The 13286-nt window shown below is 44.7% G+C and overlaps 1 protein-coding gene across 1 annotated transcript in view; it reads left to right on the top strand.

Annotated features, from left to right (window-relative positions):
* Window positions 1–13286, top strand: part of hmcn1 (hemicentin 1) — a 117801-nt gene that overhangs the window by 82388 nt on the left and 22127 nt on the right. Inside the window, exons 65-91 of the mRNA XM_072439080.1 lie at window positions 434–558; window positions 645–828; window positions 1276–1373; window positions 2083–2361; window positions 3268–3464; window positions 3546–3627; window positions 3736–3872; window positions 4530–4671; window positions 4758–4902; window positions 4975–5102; window positions 5168–5324; window positions 5438–5559; window positions 5632–5796; window positions 5914–6021; window positions 6114–6251; window positions 6328–6462; window positions 6566–6835; window positions 7661–7851; window positions 7919–8132; window positions 8201–8335; window positions 8416–8606; window positions 8680–8761; window positions 8845–9114; window positions 9655–9825; window positions 10228–10398; window positions 11323–11493; window positions 12953–13123. Of these exons, the coding sequence (XP_072295181.1) occupies window positions 434–558; window positions 645–828; window positions 1276–1373; window positions 2083–2361; window positions 3268–3464; window positions 3546–3627; window positions 3736–3872; window positions 4530–4671; window positions 4758–4902; window positions 4975–5102; window positions 5168–5324; window positions 5438–5559; window positions 5632–5796; window positions 5914–6021; window positions 6114–6251; window positions 6328–6462; window positions 6566–6835; window positions 7661–7851; window positions 7919–8132; window positions 8201–8335; window positions 8416–8606; window positions 8680–8761; window positions 8845–9114; window positions 9655–9825; window positions 10228–10398; window positions 11323–11493; window positions 12953–13123 (4379 nt within the window). The remainder of the gene's footprint in view (window positions 1–433; window positions 559–644; window positions 829–1275; window positions 1374–2082; window positions 2362–3267; window positions 3465–3545; window positions 3628–3735; window positions 3873–4529; window positions 4672–4757; window positions 4903–4974; window positions 5103–5167; window positions 5325–5437; window positions 5560–5631; window positions 5797–5913; window positions 6022–6113; window positions 6252–6327; window positions 6463–6565; window positions 6836–7660; window positions 7852–7918; window positions 8133–8200; window positions 8336–8415; window positions 8607–8679; window positions 8762–8844; window positions 9115–9654; window positions 9826–10227; window positions 10399–11322; window positions 11494–12952; window positions 13124–13286) is intronic.

Raw genomic sequence — 13286 nt, 5'->3', positions numbered from 1 at the left:
AGGCCAGTCATAAAATGTAGCAGAGTAGAAAGTACACATACCTGCTCTCAAACGTAGTGAAGTAAAAGTAAAACGCATCCACTGTAAAAACAAAAAAATTAAATAAAATGACTTCAGCTAAGTACAGATACCTAAAAAAAGAAAGGTACCTTTACTTTCGTACCTTCCACCACTGGTTTTAGCACATTTCCGAAGGATAACATAGTGTGATTATTAACATTAGGATAGTAAAATAAATACATAAAGGTAATCGTTTTTGTCAGTATCGCCCACCCCTGTATGACATTCATAATACAGCTTTATTTCCTGTCCAAACCTGACTACAACGGCCTGTTTTCTGTCTATTCAGACCTTGTTGGGGTAAACTCAAGGTCTAACAGTGAGTTGCACCGATCCAAAACTCTAACTCACGGCTTCATTTGTTGTCTTTTAGTGTCAGTGCAGATGGCAGGACACTGACTGTGGGCGCGGCCGACACCTCAGACAGTGGCAAATACACATGTGTGGCCACCAACTCTGCAGGGGAGGAGGACAGGGTGTTTAACCTCAACGTGTACGGTACGTAGTATTTCTGTTCGTCAGATCAGTGTTTTTCAGTGTATTTCTTGTGCGTATTCATGAGTTTTTCCTCCGTATTCCCCCAGTGCCCCCCACCATCGACGAGAGCAGAGCGGGAGTTGAGGAAGTGACCGCCGTTTTGGACACTTCTGTGAACATCGAATGTGTTGCCACCGGATCGCCGCCGCCACAGCTGAACTGGCTCAGAAACGGCCTTCCTCTGCCGGTCTCCTCCCACGTCAGGCTGCTCTCCGCGGGACAAGTGCTCCGGTAAGTTAGAAGATTGGGATTATTTGCATGCTACCCTTGCCAACGTGTGCTATCAGTGTCGTAGTAGAAGTATAGTATAAGTAGAGTAAGTAGAGTCGCACCAGAGAATAAGTCGCACCAACCAAAAAAGGCATAGTAGAGAAGAAAAAAACACATATAAGTCTCCCCCAAATCACTAAATCCATTGAATTCTTCTTCCTCTGTGTCACTTCTAAACAACTCCACAAACTCTGGAGGTAGAGGAAGTGTAGATTCTTCTTCTGTGTCGCTTAGAGCCTAGAGCGCCCTCTTGTGGTTGCCAGTGTGAAAATAACAAATAATATCACATATAAGTTGCTCTGAAGTATAAGTCGCATCCCGGCCAAAACTATGAAAAAAGGTGCTACTTATAGTCCCGAAAATACGGTAATTGAATCGATGTCATTATCCTTCCTTTTCCACTTTCAGAATAACCCGCGCTCAAGTGTCAGACGGTGGCACCTACACATGTGTCGCATCAAACAGAGCAGGAGTGGACAACAAACACTACAACCTACAAGTCCATGGTAAGTGCAAACATATGGACAATATTTAAAGGTATGATCATTTACCTGACACGTTTTGTAGTAAGTAAAACCTCTATTTTTTGTGTACCGTATGTTTCGGATTATAAGTTGCACCATTTTTCATAGTTTTGTCCGGGTTGCGACTTATACTTATATTTATACATATATACTTAGACTCCGGAGCGAATTATATGTGATAGTATTTGTTATTTTCACACTTTCCACTCCGCATTTCGTACTCCAGTGCAAGTTATCTATGTTTTTTTCTTCTCTATTATGCATTTTTTGGCTGGTGCGACTTATACTCCGGAAAATATGGTACATATTAAGCCTATTTTTTATTGTAGTTTATTGTTATTTTTATCCCATAGTAGATTTTAAGTGTTTCCCTTTTGACTTATTCATTATTCATTGTTTTATGTTGCACCAAATCACCAAGATAAGTTCCTATGTTTGTGAATTCTGTTCATTGACAACAGCAATAAACCCTTTCTGATTCTGTTTGTTTTGTATATTTTAACAAAAAATTATGTAAATGAATTGTCAAATAAAGGTTAACTTACATATCTCTAACGGTATTGAACACTTTAACACCTTAACCTCAGGGTCCTGCTGCACTTATTTTTAAGCAGCTCTAAATCTGTGAGAAACTTCAAAGTGAGAAAACCTAATTCGTATGTTTTTCCCTCTTTCCCTCCTCCCTCTTCAGTCCCCCCGGGTCTGGACGGTGCGGGGAGCGTCGAGGACCTCACTGTCGTCCGGGGGAACACCGTCGCTCTGGTGTGTGTTGCCGACGGCGCTCCGGCTCCTGTGATGACCTGGTTCAAAGACGGCGAGGCGCTTCAGCCCGAGGGCCCGGCGCTTCTCCTGAACCTCAACACCACGGTGCAGATCTCCGCCGCCGCCGTCGACGACACGGGACGATACACGTGTGTGGCTGACAACACGGCGGGACAGGCCAGCCGCCACTTCCACCTCAAAGTACTTGGTAAGGTTAAAAAAACACATTTAAAAGGGTTGTTTCAATGCTCAGTAATTGTGTTTTAGTTGGATAAATAAGATAAGATAAGATAAGATATTCCTTTATTGTCCCACATGGGGAAATTTCATTGGTGCAACGCAGGTAGATACAGAGGTAGATACAGAAGAACAGATCACTTATAGGAAGTCTGAAAAACACTTTCAGTAGAAGATCTCCTACAAATAAAAACTCCCATAGACAAATAAATAAATACATAAATAAATAAATACCATTGCATGTGATCACGACAGGAATTGCACATGAATATGTGTCACGACAGCACATAGATTGCACATGAATTTCACAGTAATTGCACATGAATTGCACATATGACAGAATTGCACATCAGTATTAGGTTAGGTCAGTATTGCGAGTGTGCATGTCATAGTGATGAAAACTAAATAGTATATATTTTTATTGGTGAAAAGTGCCAGAACTCTGCACCTATAAACGAGAACAAGTTTGTTTTTCTGTTAATATTTAGTTCCCATTGTTAGAGGAATTCCACTTCTCTAGACTAGGACTGTCAAAAAGATTTACACCCAGACACTAATCGATAATAAAACTTTGCATTTTGAGCAAGTATCGATTCTGAAAAGAACTCGCACGAACGGGACAAAAGTCGATATTTCCTGCGCAGTTTTAGAATGGACTTAGAGCTAGTATGAGACCACATGGGAACATAAAGATCGTACTATTATTAAATTATGTTATCAAAACCAGTATTGTGTACGGAGCTTATTCCCCCTTCCAGTTTGAAACTGTCAATATCGGACAAAAAATTGGAAATGGTTAATGGATCTATTTCAGAACTAGAATGAGACCACACGGTATTAATACTAAAAGTGGTCATTCCTTTATCGATGGGAACAGAACCCCCGCGCATCGATGGCTCCGGCGTCCAGGACGAAGTGTCAGTGGTGGTCAATAACGTTCTGGAGCTTCACTGTAACGCCTCCGGTCTCCCGCCTCCGTCCTTGACCTGGCTCAGGGATGGCCGCCCGCTGCCCCACACGGACGGCCTGCGCCTCTTGAGCGGAGGGGAAGTGCTGCGCGTGGCCACAGTGCAGGTTTGCCATGGGTTTTTCCTCCTTATACTATCTTCCTCTGGTTATGTCGGTGTTTTTCTGACCCACTGTGTATCGTCTCAGCTGGAGGACACGGGTCGATACAGCTGCCTGGCCCACAATCCGGCCGGAGATGACGACAAAGACTTCCTGGTTCGCGTACACGGTGGGTCATGTGGTTTTTGATGATTAATGATCTCATGGGTGATGCTATCTGTCGCAGTCAAGGCCCTTCTATGTGCGACGCTGAGCTTTAATAGACCTTTTCTTATAGTCCCGCCAAACATCATCGGGGAGAGCACGCCGCAGGACATATCGGTGCTTTTGAGCAGACAAATCACTCTGGAGTGCAAGTCCGACGCGGTTCCACCTCCGACGCTGAGCTGGTTCAAAGACGGGGAACCACTGCAGGTCAGAACACAAGCCCGCACACACAGCTATTGTATTAACGGTTGCATTTTGGCTTATGCTTTCCTTTTTTCTTTTTCTTTTTTAATTGAAAAAACAAACAAACACACAGACCAATCAAAACTTGTGTGTAAATAAAGATACAGTCCAGTAACATTGTCAACAACAGCAACGGCAGGGAGAAGAAAAAGAAAAAAGAGAGGAAGAAAAAATAAATAAATAGAAAAATAGAATAAAAGAAAAAAGTGCGGAGTGGGCGGTACCAGAGAAAATACTAAGTGTGTATTGTTTGAGATGACTGTTTTTAGAATAATGCATCCAGATGAAAATAAAATACAAGGTGATACACCTGATCCATAATGTGAGTCCCATTTAGTCCAGTTTATGCCCATTTCCAAGTTCAGTCCATTTGTGATTTTTTCCATTTTCCGTATGTCCATTATGATGTTGGTCCAGTCCTTTATTGTTGGTCCAGTTTGTGTTATCCATTTTTTTGTGATGCTTTTTTCCCGGCCGCCAAAAGTATCCTCAGAGATATCCATTCCCATAGTCTATGGCAGGGGTAAGGGGCAGGGGCAAGACTTTAGATCCATGTATTTGGGTCTGATGGGATCGTAGTGTCAAAGATAGTCTGGCTTATGCTTTCCATATGTTTCACAGGCGTCCCATCGTGTCCGCGTCCTGTCCAGTGGCCGTTACCTCCAGATAAACGCGGCGGAGTTGAATGACAGAGCTCACTACACCTGCGAGGCGAGCAATGTCGCTGGCAAGACGACACGGAGTTTCAACGTCACCGTCAACGGTATTTACATGCAGTATTACGTCGAGCTACTGTCTGTCTATTACGCGGTTTAAGACGAGCAACACGTGTGTCGATTGTCTCTGCAGTGGCCCCTTCGATTAAAGAGAGTCCGGCAGCAGTTTCAGCGCACGTTGACCAGCCGGCAGTGCTTGAATGTGTCGTCGAAGGCGTACCTCTGCCTCGAGTGACCTGGAGAAAACACGGGGCGATATTGTCAGGAAACAGCCCAAGGTGAAGTGAGATTACTGCTTTGGATTATGCATCATATTTCCAGTCTTATTAACTTGACGTTTTCTTTTGCAGATACATGTTTGCAGCAGATGGTTCGCTGCATATTCACTCTGCTCAGGTGACAGACACGGGCCACTATCTGTGCATGGCGACAAACCCAGCCGGGACACAACGCAAGCGAGTCGACCTGCAAGTATATGGTACGGACTTAGACTAGATGTAAGGACTACAACATTATGTACTAATCATCCTTTTCATCTCTCAGTGCCTCCTTCTATATTTGAGGGCCGCACCAATGTGACAGTAACCGTGAACGTGCAGACCACCTTGTCCTGTGAGGCCACTGGGATCCCCAAACCCACCGTCAGCTGGAGGAAAAATGGGCGCCTCATTAATACAGACCAGAACCAGAATATGTACAGGTTGAACCAGTTTTTTTCACTCCCTCTTTCCGTTTTCACTTTTGTTTTTGAGAGGTTCATTATATAAATCAGGTGCACAATGAAACCCTCTCACGCCTGTCACCTGTCGGCAGGTTGCTGTCTTCTGGATCTCTGGTCGTCATAGCGCCCACGGTGGAGGACACAGCTGTGTATGAATGTGTGGTCTCTAACGCGGCGGGAGAGGAATCCCGACATGTCAACCTCACAGTCCATGGTAAGTGCACAAACATGTTCAGGCAAGCGCACGGTCAAGTCGTGTGTCAATAAATGTGTGTTTGTTCTTCAGTGCCTCCATCCATTGCTGATGAACCCACAGAACTTGTAGTAACAAGACTGTCCCCAGTGGTCATAGCGTGCACTGCATCTGGGGTCCCTGAGCCAACGATCCACTGGAGCAAAGACGGCATGAAGCTGTCACAAGAAGGACAAGGGTACAACATCCTGCCTACGGGTCAGTCTGGTTATACTCCTGAAACAATCATTTAAAAATGATATGTTATCCTGATTGTAAAGGGTCTGTTTAAGACTAAGAGTAATCAAATCATATGTGTACATTTTTTGTGTTTAGGTCCAATTGAGATTGAGTCAGTTGAGCTCAGTCATGCTGGACGCTACAAGTGCACTGCCCAAAACGCTGCAGGTTCCACTGTGCGTCATGTGCTGCTCACGGTTCAGGGTGAGAAGCACAAAAACATCTGAAAATAATACTACAACATTGATAATACTGCGGACTTTGTGATTCCATGTTTATTGTGTTGATCTCTTCAGAGCTCCCTGTGATCCAGAGCCACCCAGTGGATTTGGATGTGATTTTAAACAATCCTGTCACTCTGCCCTGCAGAGCAACAGGTTCACCCACACCAACCATCACCTGGCAGAAGGAGGGCATCAATATTCCCACAACAGGTAAAGTTTAATGCTATATAATTTAAATTACTTTCATGTTTGTTATCTATAAAGCTGTTGCTTTCTTTCATGACAGGTGGTGTTTACACAGTGCTGCCCAATGGGGGTCTACAGATTTCTAGGTCTTCTGTGTTGGACTCTGGTACATACATTTGTGTGGCTCAAAACACTGCAGGCACAGCTTTGGGCAAGACCAAACTCAGAGTACAAGGTAAACTGTGAAATATGTTGAAAATGTCACCATAAACCCACAAATTCAGCAGCCTAGTACGTCCCTCCCGGTCTTAAATATAATGTGCTTTGTGTGTGAGCAGTGCCTCCTGTGATCAGCTCGGACACTCAGGACTACGTCTCCCATGTGGACTCCTCTGTGACGCTGCAGTGTTTGGCTGAGGGCGCTCCTGCTCCTTCTGTGACCTGGCGTAAAGACGGGCAGCTGCTCAGCGAGTCCGTCCGACAGAGAGTGCTCAGCTCAGGCTCTCTGCAGATGGCGTTCGTTCAGCCCAGCGATGCAGGCCGCTACACGTGTACAGCAGCTAATGCAGCGGGGACGGACAGCCTGGACATGACCCTCACTGTGCAGAGTAAGTGTCCATTGACCATCAGAGTGGGCAAGAAGTTTGAAGCCTGAATAACATGATCAAGCACTGCAGGATTCTGAATATGTCATTTTGGTAGATGTATTTAGTTACTTCCCAACAATAGTGACACGTGTATCATCTGCATACATTTTTATATTCTTGCCATGTTTAATCATTGTGATACACCCTCGCTGTGTGAAGGAGACATTTCACAGGTCCTTCCTTCCTGCTGCTGTCAGACTCACAACAAACACTGTTAGCCCTGAACACGTGTATACTGTCATACCCATGTGCAATACTGACTTAACCATGTGCAATACTGTCATATTCATGTGCAATACTGACTTAACCATGTGCAATACTGTCATATTCATGTGCAATACTCATACGCAATAATGTCATATTCATGTGCATATAACTGCTGTAAATAAGAGTGTTTACTTTTGCCACTATTGTTGTTATTATTATCATTATTTTGTCTTATGTTATCTTATTTTTATTTTATCTATTATTTATTTTATTTATTTTATTTATTTTATTTATTTTATTTATTTTATTTATTTTATTTATTTTATTTATTTTATTTATTTTATTTATTATTTATTTCTATTCCTTAATATGAGAGATTTTGTCTATAAGAGTTTTGTTTATAAGATTTTTTCTATTAAGAGTGTTTTTTTTAAAGCTTTCTATAAGTTATCTGTTCTCCTACTTCTGTATCTACTTGCGTTGCAACACCAAAATTTCCCATTGTGAGCACAAATAAAGGCTTATCTTATCTAATCTTACATAGTGCACTGTCCAAATGAATCCACTTTGTCTCTGCAGTTCCTCCTTCGATTGGTGGAGCAGAGCAGGAGGTGTCGGTGGTGGAGAACAGCCAGGCGCAGCTGGTGTGTGTGGCAGAGGGCGTCCCGCAGCCTTCTCTGTCCTGGGAGAAGGACGGGCTGCCTTTAAGTGACCAGACCGGGGAGTATACCATCCTGCCTTCGGGCGAGCTCATCATTGACATCGCCCAGGTGAGAACATTCAGACTTTGCGATCCAGAATGACGCTGATGTTTGATGCGTGTTCCCGTTGCACCAGCCCGAAGACGCCGGCTCTTACACCTGCGTGGCCACAAACAACGTGGGCCGGGACAGTCGCACTGTAACCATGTCGGTCCACACACATCCTGCTTTCACCCAACTACTCGGAGACGTGTCGCTCAACAAAGGAGAGCGCCTCCTGCTGGCCTGTAGTGCAAGTGGCATCCCCGCGCCTCGAATCACATGGGCCTTCAACAACAACATCATCCCAGGTATTTCCCGTGACACGCTGTTGAAATGAGCAAAGAGGGACAGAAGTTGAACGTCTCATTGTTGTTAGTGCACTATGACCACATGAACGGCCACAGCGAGCTGGTCATAGACAGAGTGAGCAAAGATGACTCTGGGACTTACACCTGCATCGGAGAGAACAGCGTGGGCACAGTGAAGTCGGTGGGATTTGTCTTTGTTAAAGGTAAATAACTGAATACTTTACTAGTTTGGCATGAACTTTAAACGTATGAAGTAATATGGAGACTACGGGTGTATTTACAGAGCCCCCGATCATCGATGGAGACTTGCACTCAAACCGGATTGAGCCTCTCGGGGGCAACGCCATCTTGAACTGTGAGGTCAGAGGAGACCCTCTGCCCACCATCCAGTGGATCAAAAACGGCATAAACCTTCCCATTAATAATCGCATCCGTCAGCTGGACAACGGATCACTGGCTATTTACGGGACAGTGGTAAGCAATAGTATTACAAATCGTTAGGTTGTTTCCGACTTAGCTGTGTTCACACTTTTCTGTTTTCTGACAGACTGAGGATGCGGGGAATTACATGTGCGTGGCCACAAACGATGCTGGCGTTGTGGAGAGAAGCGTCACACTGACCCTGCAGCGTACGTGACAAGATTCTGTTGTGTTGTTTTGTAAAATGGTGTCGCCGTTTCACATCTAACGGCCTTTAAATAACGTCTTTCAGGTTCCCCGGCTATCGTCGTGGAGCCGGCGGACACGGTCATCGACGCCGGCACCACGGTGGTACTGAACTGTCAGGCCGAGGGCGAACCCGCTCCGACCGTCGAGTGGTCTCGCGAGGGTCGTCGGCTCCTGGGTAACGAGCGCTTCTCGGCCCTCGCCAACGGCTCCCTGCGCGTCGGCAGCGCGCAGAAGGAGGACACCGCCGAGTACGAGTGCGTGGCCAGGAACCTGCTGGGCTCCGTGCTCGTCAGGGTCACGCTCACCGTACGAGGTCAGCGCTGCACGGTGGACGCGGGAATAGAGGGTTTGCATGAACGACCAAACTGACGAGAAGAGCTTATTGCATCAACTGTGCCAAAGAATACGTATAATACTTTTAGAGGGGCGTGGTAATCATGTCTTTCCCACAGATGAGTTCTTATCCCTTGATTAATTACATACGCATACATATTACAACCAAACCACATTATCCTGTTATAACTACACTACACAATATTGGCCTTTCATACCTTCTTTTCGAATGCAGTCAAACAGCCAACTCATTTTGGGACGGTCCAGTCACAGCCACCACTCTCACGATCAAACACGTTTTATTCCCGTTGAACAATGAATGATAATAGTAAATCTGGAACATGCGTCTCTTAAATGTGGAAGTCGTGGTATTTACAGCGCTTTGCTCATTGATTTTGCAGGTTGCACGTTGTTTCTCTGCTGTTGTCTTCATGTTTTCTCCCTCTTGCTTTGGCGCCTAGAACAGAAAAGTGAAAGCCGTGAAGCTGAACAGAACATATAAACCCTGCGTGTCTTTCAGTGCATGGCGGGTTCTCCGAGTGGGCCGAGTGGGCGTCGTGCAGCGTGTCCTGTGGTGTTGGAGGTCAGAAGAGACTGAGACAGTGTAATAATCCCCTCCCGGCCAACGGGGGTCCCCACTGCGCAGGGCCGGCTTCAGAGACGCGCAGCTGCTACGGGAAACCTTGTCCAGGTGAGTTCTAGCCTGTCACAAAAGCAGATTTTGAAAGTAATGGAAAGATTGCGATCAATAGTAATATTGAAGACCACTTTATGCTATAAAAAAGAGTAGTAAATAAGTGAAGCGAGAAAAGACACCACACTGAAGGTACTGTATGCTGTTCAATCATCTGCAACTCAAATTTTATTGTAAAGAACTACATATACTCCATCTCTAAGCACTTCCAGCCACTTTATATCAACCCTTATTTGATTAAAATGTATTTCAAAATGTCAGTGTGCAATGGAAATATTCGTTTTACTAATGAAAAACATAATCGAACCTCTGAAATAAATGCCACAGCCCTAATCGTGACAGGCTTTTATTAATAACTAACTCGAGTACTCACGAGGCGTGTGTTTTAACTGTGTACAGTGGACGGTAACTGGTCCGAGTGGTCGCTTTGGGAGGAATGTTCCCGGACGTGTGGGCAGGGCAACAGGACCCGGGTCCGGACCTGCAGCGACCCCCCGGCTCAACACGGAGGCCGGCCGTGTGAGGGCAAAGCCGCGGAGGTCATGATGTGCAGCGTTAGGCCCTGTCCAGGTAAATGTTTGCTAACGGCACGGAGAAGTTGAGTGACTTTAGCGTTTGGACCGGTTCACTTTGGAGCAGATTGGTACGGTCTTAAGTGTCATAAAGGTGTAGTAAGTGAGCCATACTTTACATACTTTACATACACTTTAGCAATGCAAAGGGGCTCGTTTTCGGAAACACTTTAGTGCAAGATGACTGGATAAGAGAGAAAGCAAACTCGGGTAAGAATGAAATGGCAAAAAGCAGATATAAATAGTTAACTCCTAGTTATCCTTTCTCATAACATGCTGATCCAGTGATGAACCGACGTATTTCCAGCGAAGATAACGATAAAATTATGTGTGAGCTGACAAACTTAGCAAAGCAAAGCTAGTGCATATTAGCATTTATTTATATTTCTAGTACATAATTCGTCTAATATTATCCAAACACAGTTTCACGTAAAGAGATGCAGAAAAGTGAAATAAATGCTGAAAAAGCTGACAATAAACCGGAAGTACGGTATTCGTATTTTCCGGACTATAAGTTGCATCAGCCAAAAATGCATAATAGAGAAGAAAAAAACATACATAAGTCGCACTGGAGTATGAAATGCGGTTGCAAGTGTGAAAATAACAAATAATATCACATATAAGTCTCTCCGGAATATAAGTATATAAGTATAAATATAAGTATAAGTCGCACCCCGGGCCAAAACTATAAAAAAAAGGTGTTACTTATAGTCCAGAAAACACGGTAGTTTCTTGTTGACTCAAATCGAACTCTGCAGCGCTGCATCCTCCTCATCAAAAAGGAATATTAAAGTAAATGTATGCATCTGTGTTTTTGACCCCATTAACTGCATCTTACTTTGTCCTTTCAACCCAAACTTATATATAGATATTTGAATCATCTCATCTGATTTGAGCTCAGCCTGTTCTTCTGTGTTTGCAGTGGCCGGTCACTGGGGCCCCTGGCTTCCATGGAGCCCCTGCAGCGAGACCTGTGGCAAAGGCATGCAGTCCAGAGTCAAACTGTGTAACAACCCTCCTCCTGCGTTTGACGGGGCCCAGTGCGAAGGCAGCGACACACAGACCCAAGTGTGCAAGGAGCGGTCCTGCCCCGGTGAGTGCGCCCTCTAGTGGTGCTTTAGTGTGCAAGGAGCGGTCCTGCCCCGGTGAGTGCGCCCTCTAGTGGCGCTTTAGTGTGCAAGGAGCGGTCCTGCCCCGGTGAGTGCGCCCTCTAGTGGCGCTTTAGTGTGCAAGGAGCGGTCCTGACCCGGTGAGCGCGCCCTCTAGTGGCGCTTTAGTGTGCAAGGAGCGGTCCTGCCCCGGTGAGTGCGCCCTCTAGTGGCGCTTTAGTCAGGAATTTGGGTTCATGTGAAGTCAAAACATTCATAGTTCAAGGGGCAATCATAATTGTAGAGCAGACGTAAGACCGAATCAAGACCCCCACAGTCAAATGAAATCGATGTTTGGAACAATTTGAAGTTGTAAATCTTTTAAAATGAGGTTTATTTGTAAATATTTTAGTAGTTTATGTTATCTGACCCAATTTCACTAAAACATACCGTTTTCAATAAAACAATAGATGTAACACAGTGTCACAGATTTTTTAAATTACATTATGAAACCATCTTGCGATCTTATACTTCACATCCCTCGGGGGGTCCCGACCCCACTTTGGGAACCACTGTTGTAGAGTATACTGTTGTCAAACTGTCAAAATGTTTTTGTTTTGTCCTGGTTTGTGTTAAAACTCACTGTAATTTCTAGACTAATAATATAATAAATTACTCTCAAGTAGTATTTGTGAGAGTAACTGGAGGGACTTAACCTCTGATTTGTAATTTGTAAATGGAAGAAAAAACATGAAATATTGTACATCTGATTTTTTAAAAGGATCCATCCATCCATTTTCTACCGCTTGTTCCCTTTCGGGGTCGCGGGTGACTGGAGCCTATCCCAGTGACTTCGGGCCTTAGGCGGGGTACACCCTGGACAGTGGCCAACTTGTCACAGGGCTGACACAGGGACAGAGACATAGACATGACAGACAGTTCACGCTCACATTCATTCACTAGGGCCAATTTAGAGTCACCAATTTTACCTAACACATGCATGTCTTTGGACGGTGGGAGGAGCCGAAGAACCCGGAGAGAACCCACGGTAATCTCCTTCTTGGGAGGCAAGAGCGCTAACCGCCTTTGCCACCATGTACCACAAAAATGAGACAAACTAAATAATATCTTAAGGAGAGTGACTCACAGTGAGAAGAAACTAAACTTTTACTCAAGTAAAAGACTGTTACACTGTAAAAGCAGGGGTAAAGTATTGTCTACCTACTAACAAATAAAAAGTTACTTAAGTACTTAAGTACAAAGTATATAAAAGTAACTGTACTACAAACGTGTTATTGTAGTGTGTTGAAAGGACTTGGTGGCTTGTCCAGTTCTAGGTTTAGTCCCAGTTTGGTCTAAATGTGGGTGTGGTCTGAGTAACGACTTAACCTGAAATCATGACGTCAAAACAAACTATTACTAAAATACAAACTATTCATAATGACGTTGACGTTTTTTTGTCAGTGGATGGAAAGTGGTCGTCGTGGGTGAATTGGGCGGCGTGCAGTGTTTCGTGTGGAGGCGGGACAAGGCAAAGGACACGCCTCTGCGCAAGCCCCGCCCCTCTGCACGGTGGACGGCAGTGTGAAGGCGGCGACGTGCAAACGGACTTCTGCAACAGTGACCCGTGCCCAGGTGGGACAGACGCATATACGGCTGCAGAATATGTCACAAAAGGACAGAATATGTCACAAAAGGACAGAATATGTCACAAAAAGGACAGAATATGTCACAAAAAAGGACAGAATATTCTCACTGTCGGGTGCCAGAGACTGTCGAGCATGTGCTGATTTGCTGT

Source organism: Eucyclogobius newberryi, unplaced genomic scaffold (genome assembly GCF_026437365.1).
Source record: "Eucyclogobius newberryi isolate DKJ021-1_F unplaced genomic scaffold, fEucNew1.0.hap1 SCAF_9, whole genome shotgun sequence".
In the NCBI taxonomy this organism is placed as follows: Eukaryota; Metazoa; Chordata; class Actinopteri; order Gobiiformes; family Gobiidae; genus Eucyclogobius; species Eucyclogobius newberryi.
This window is presented reverse-complemented; position numbering and strand designations above follow the sequence as displayed.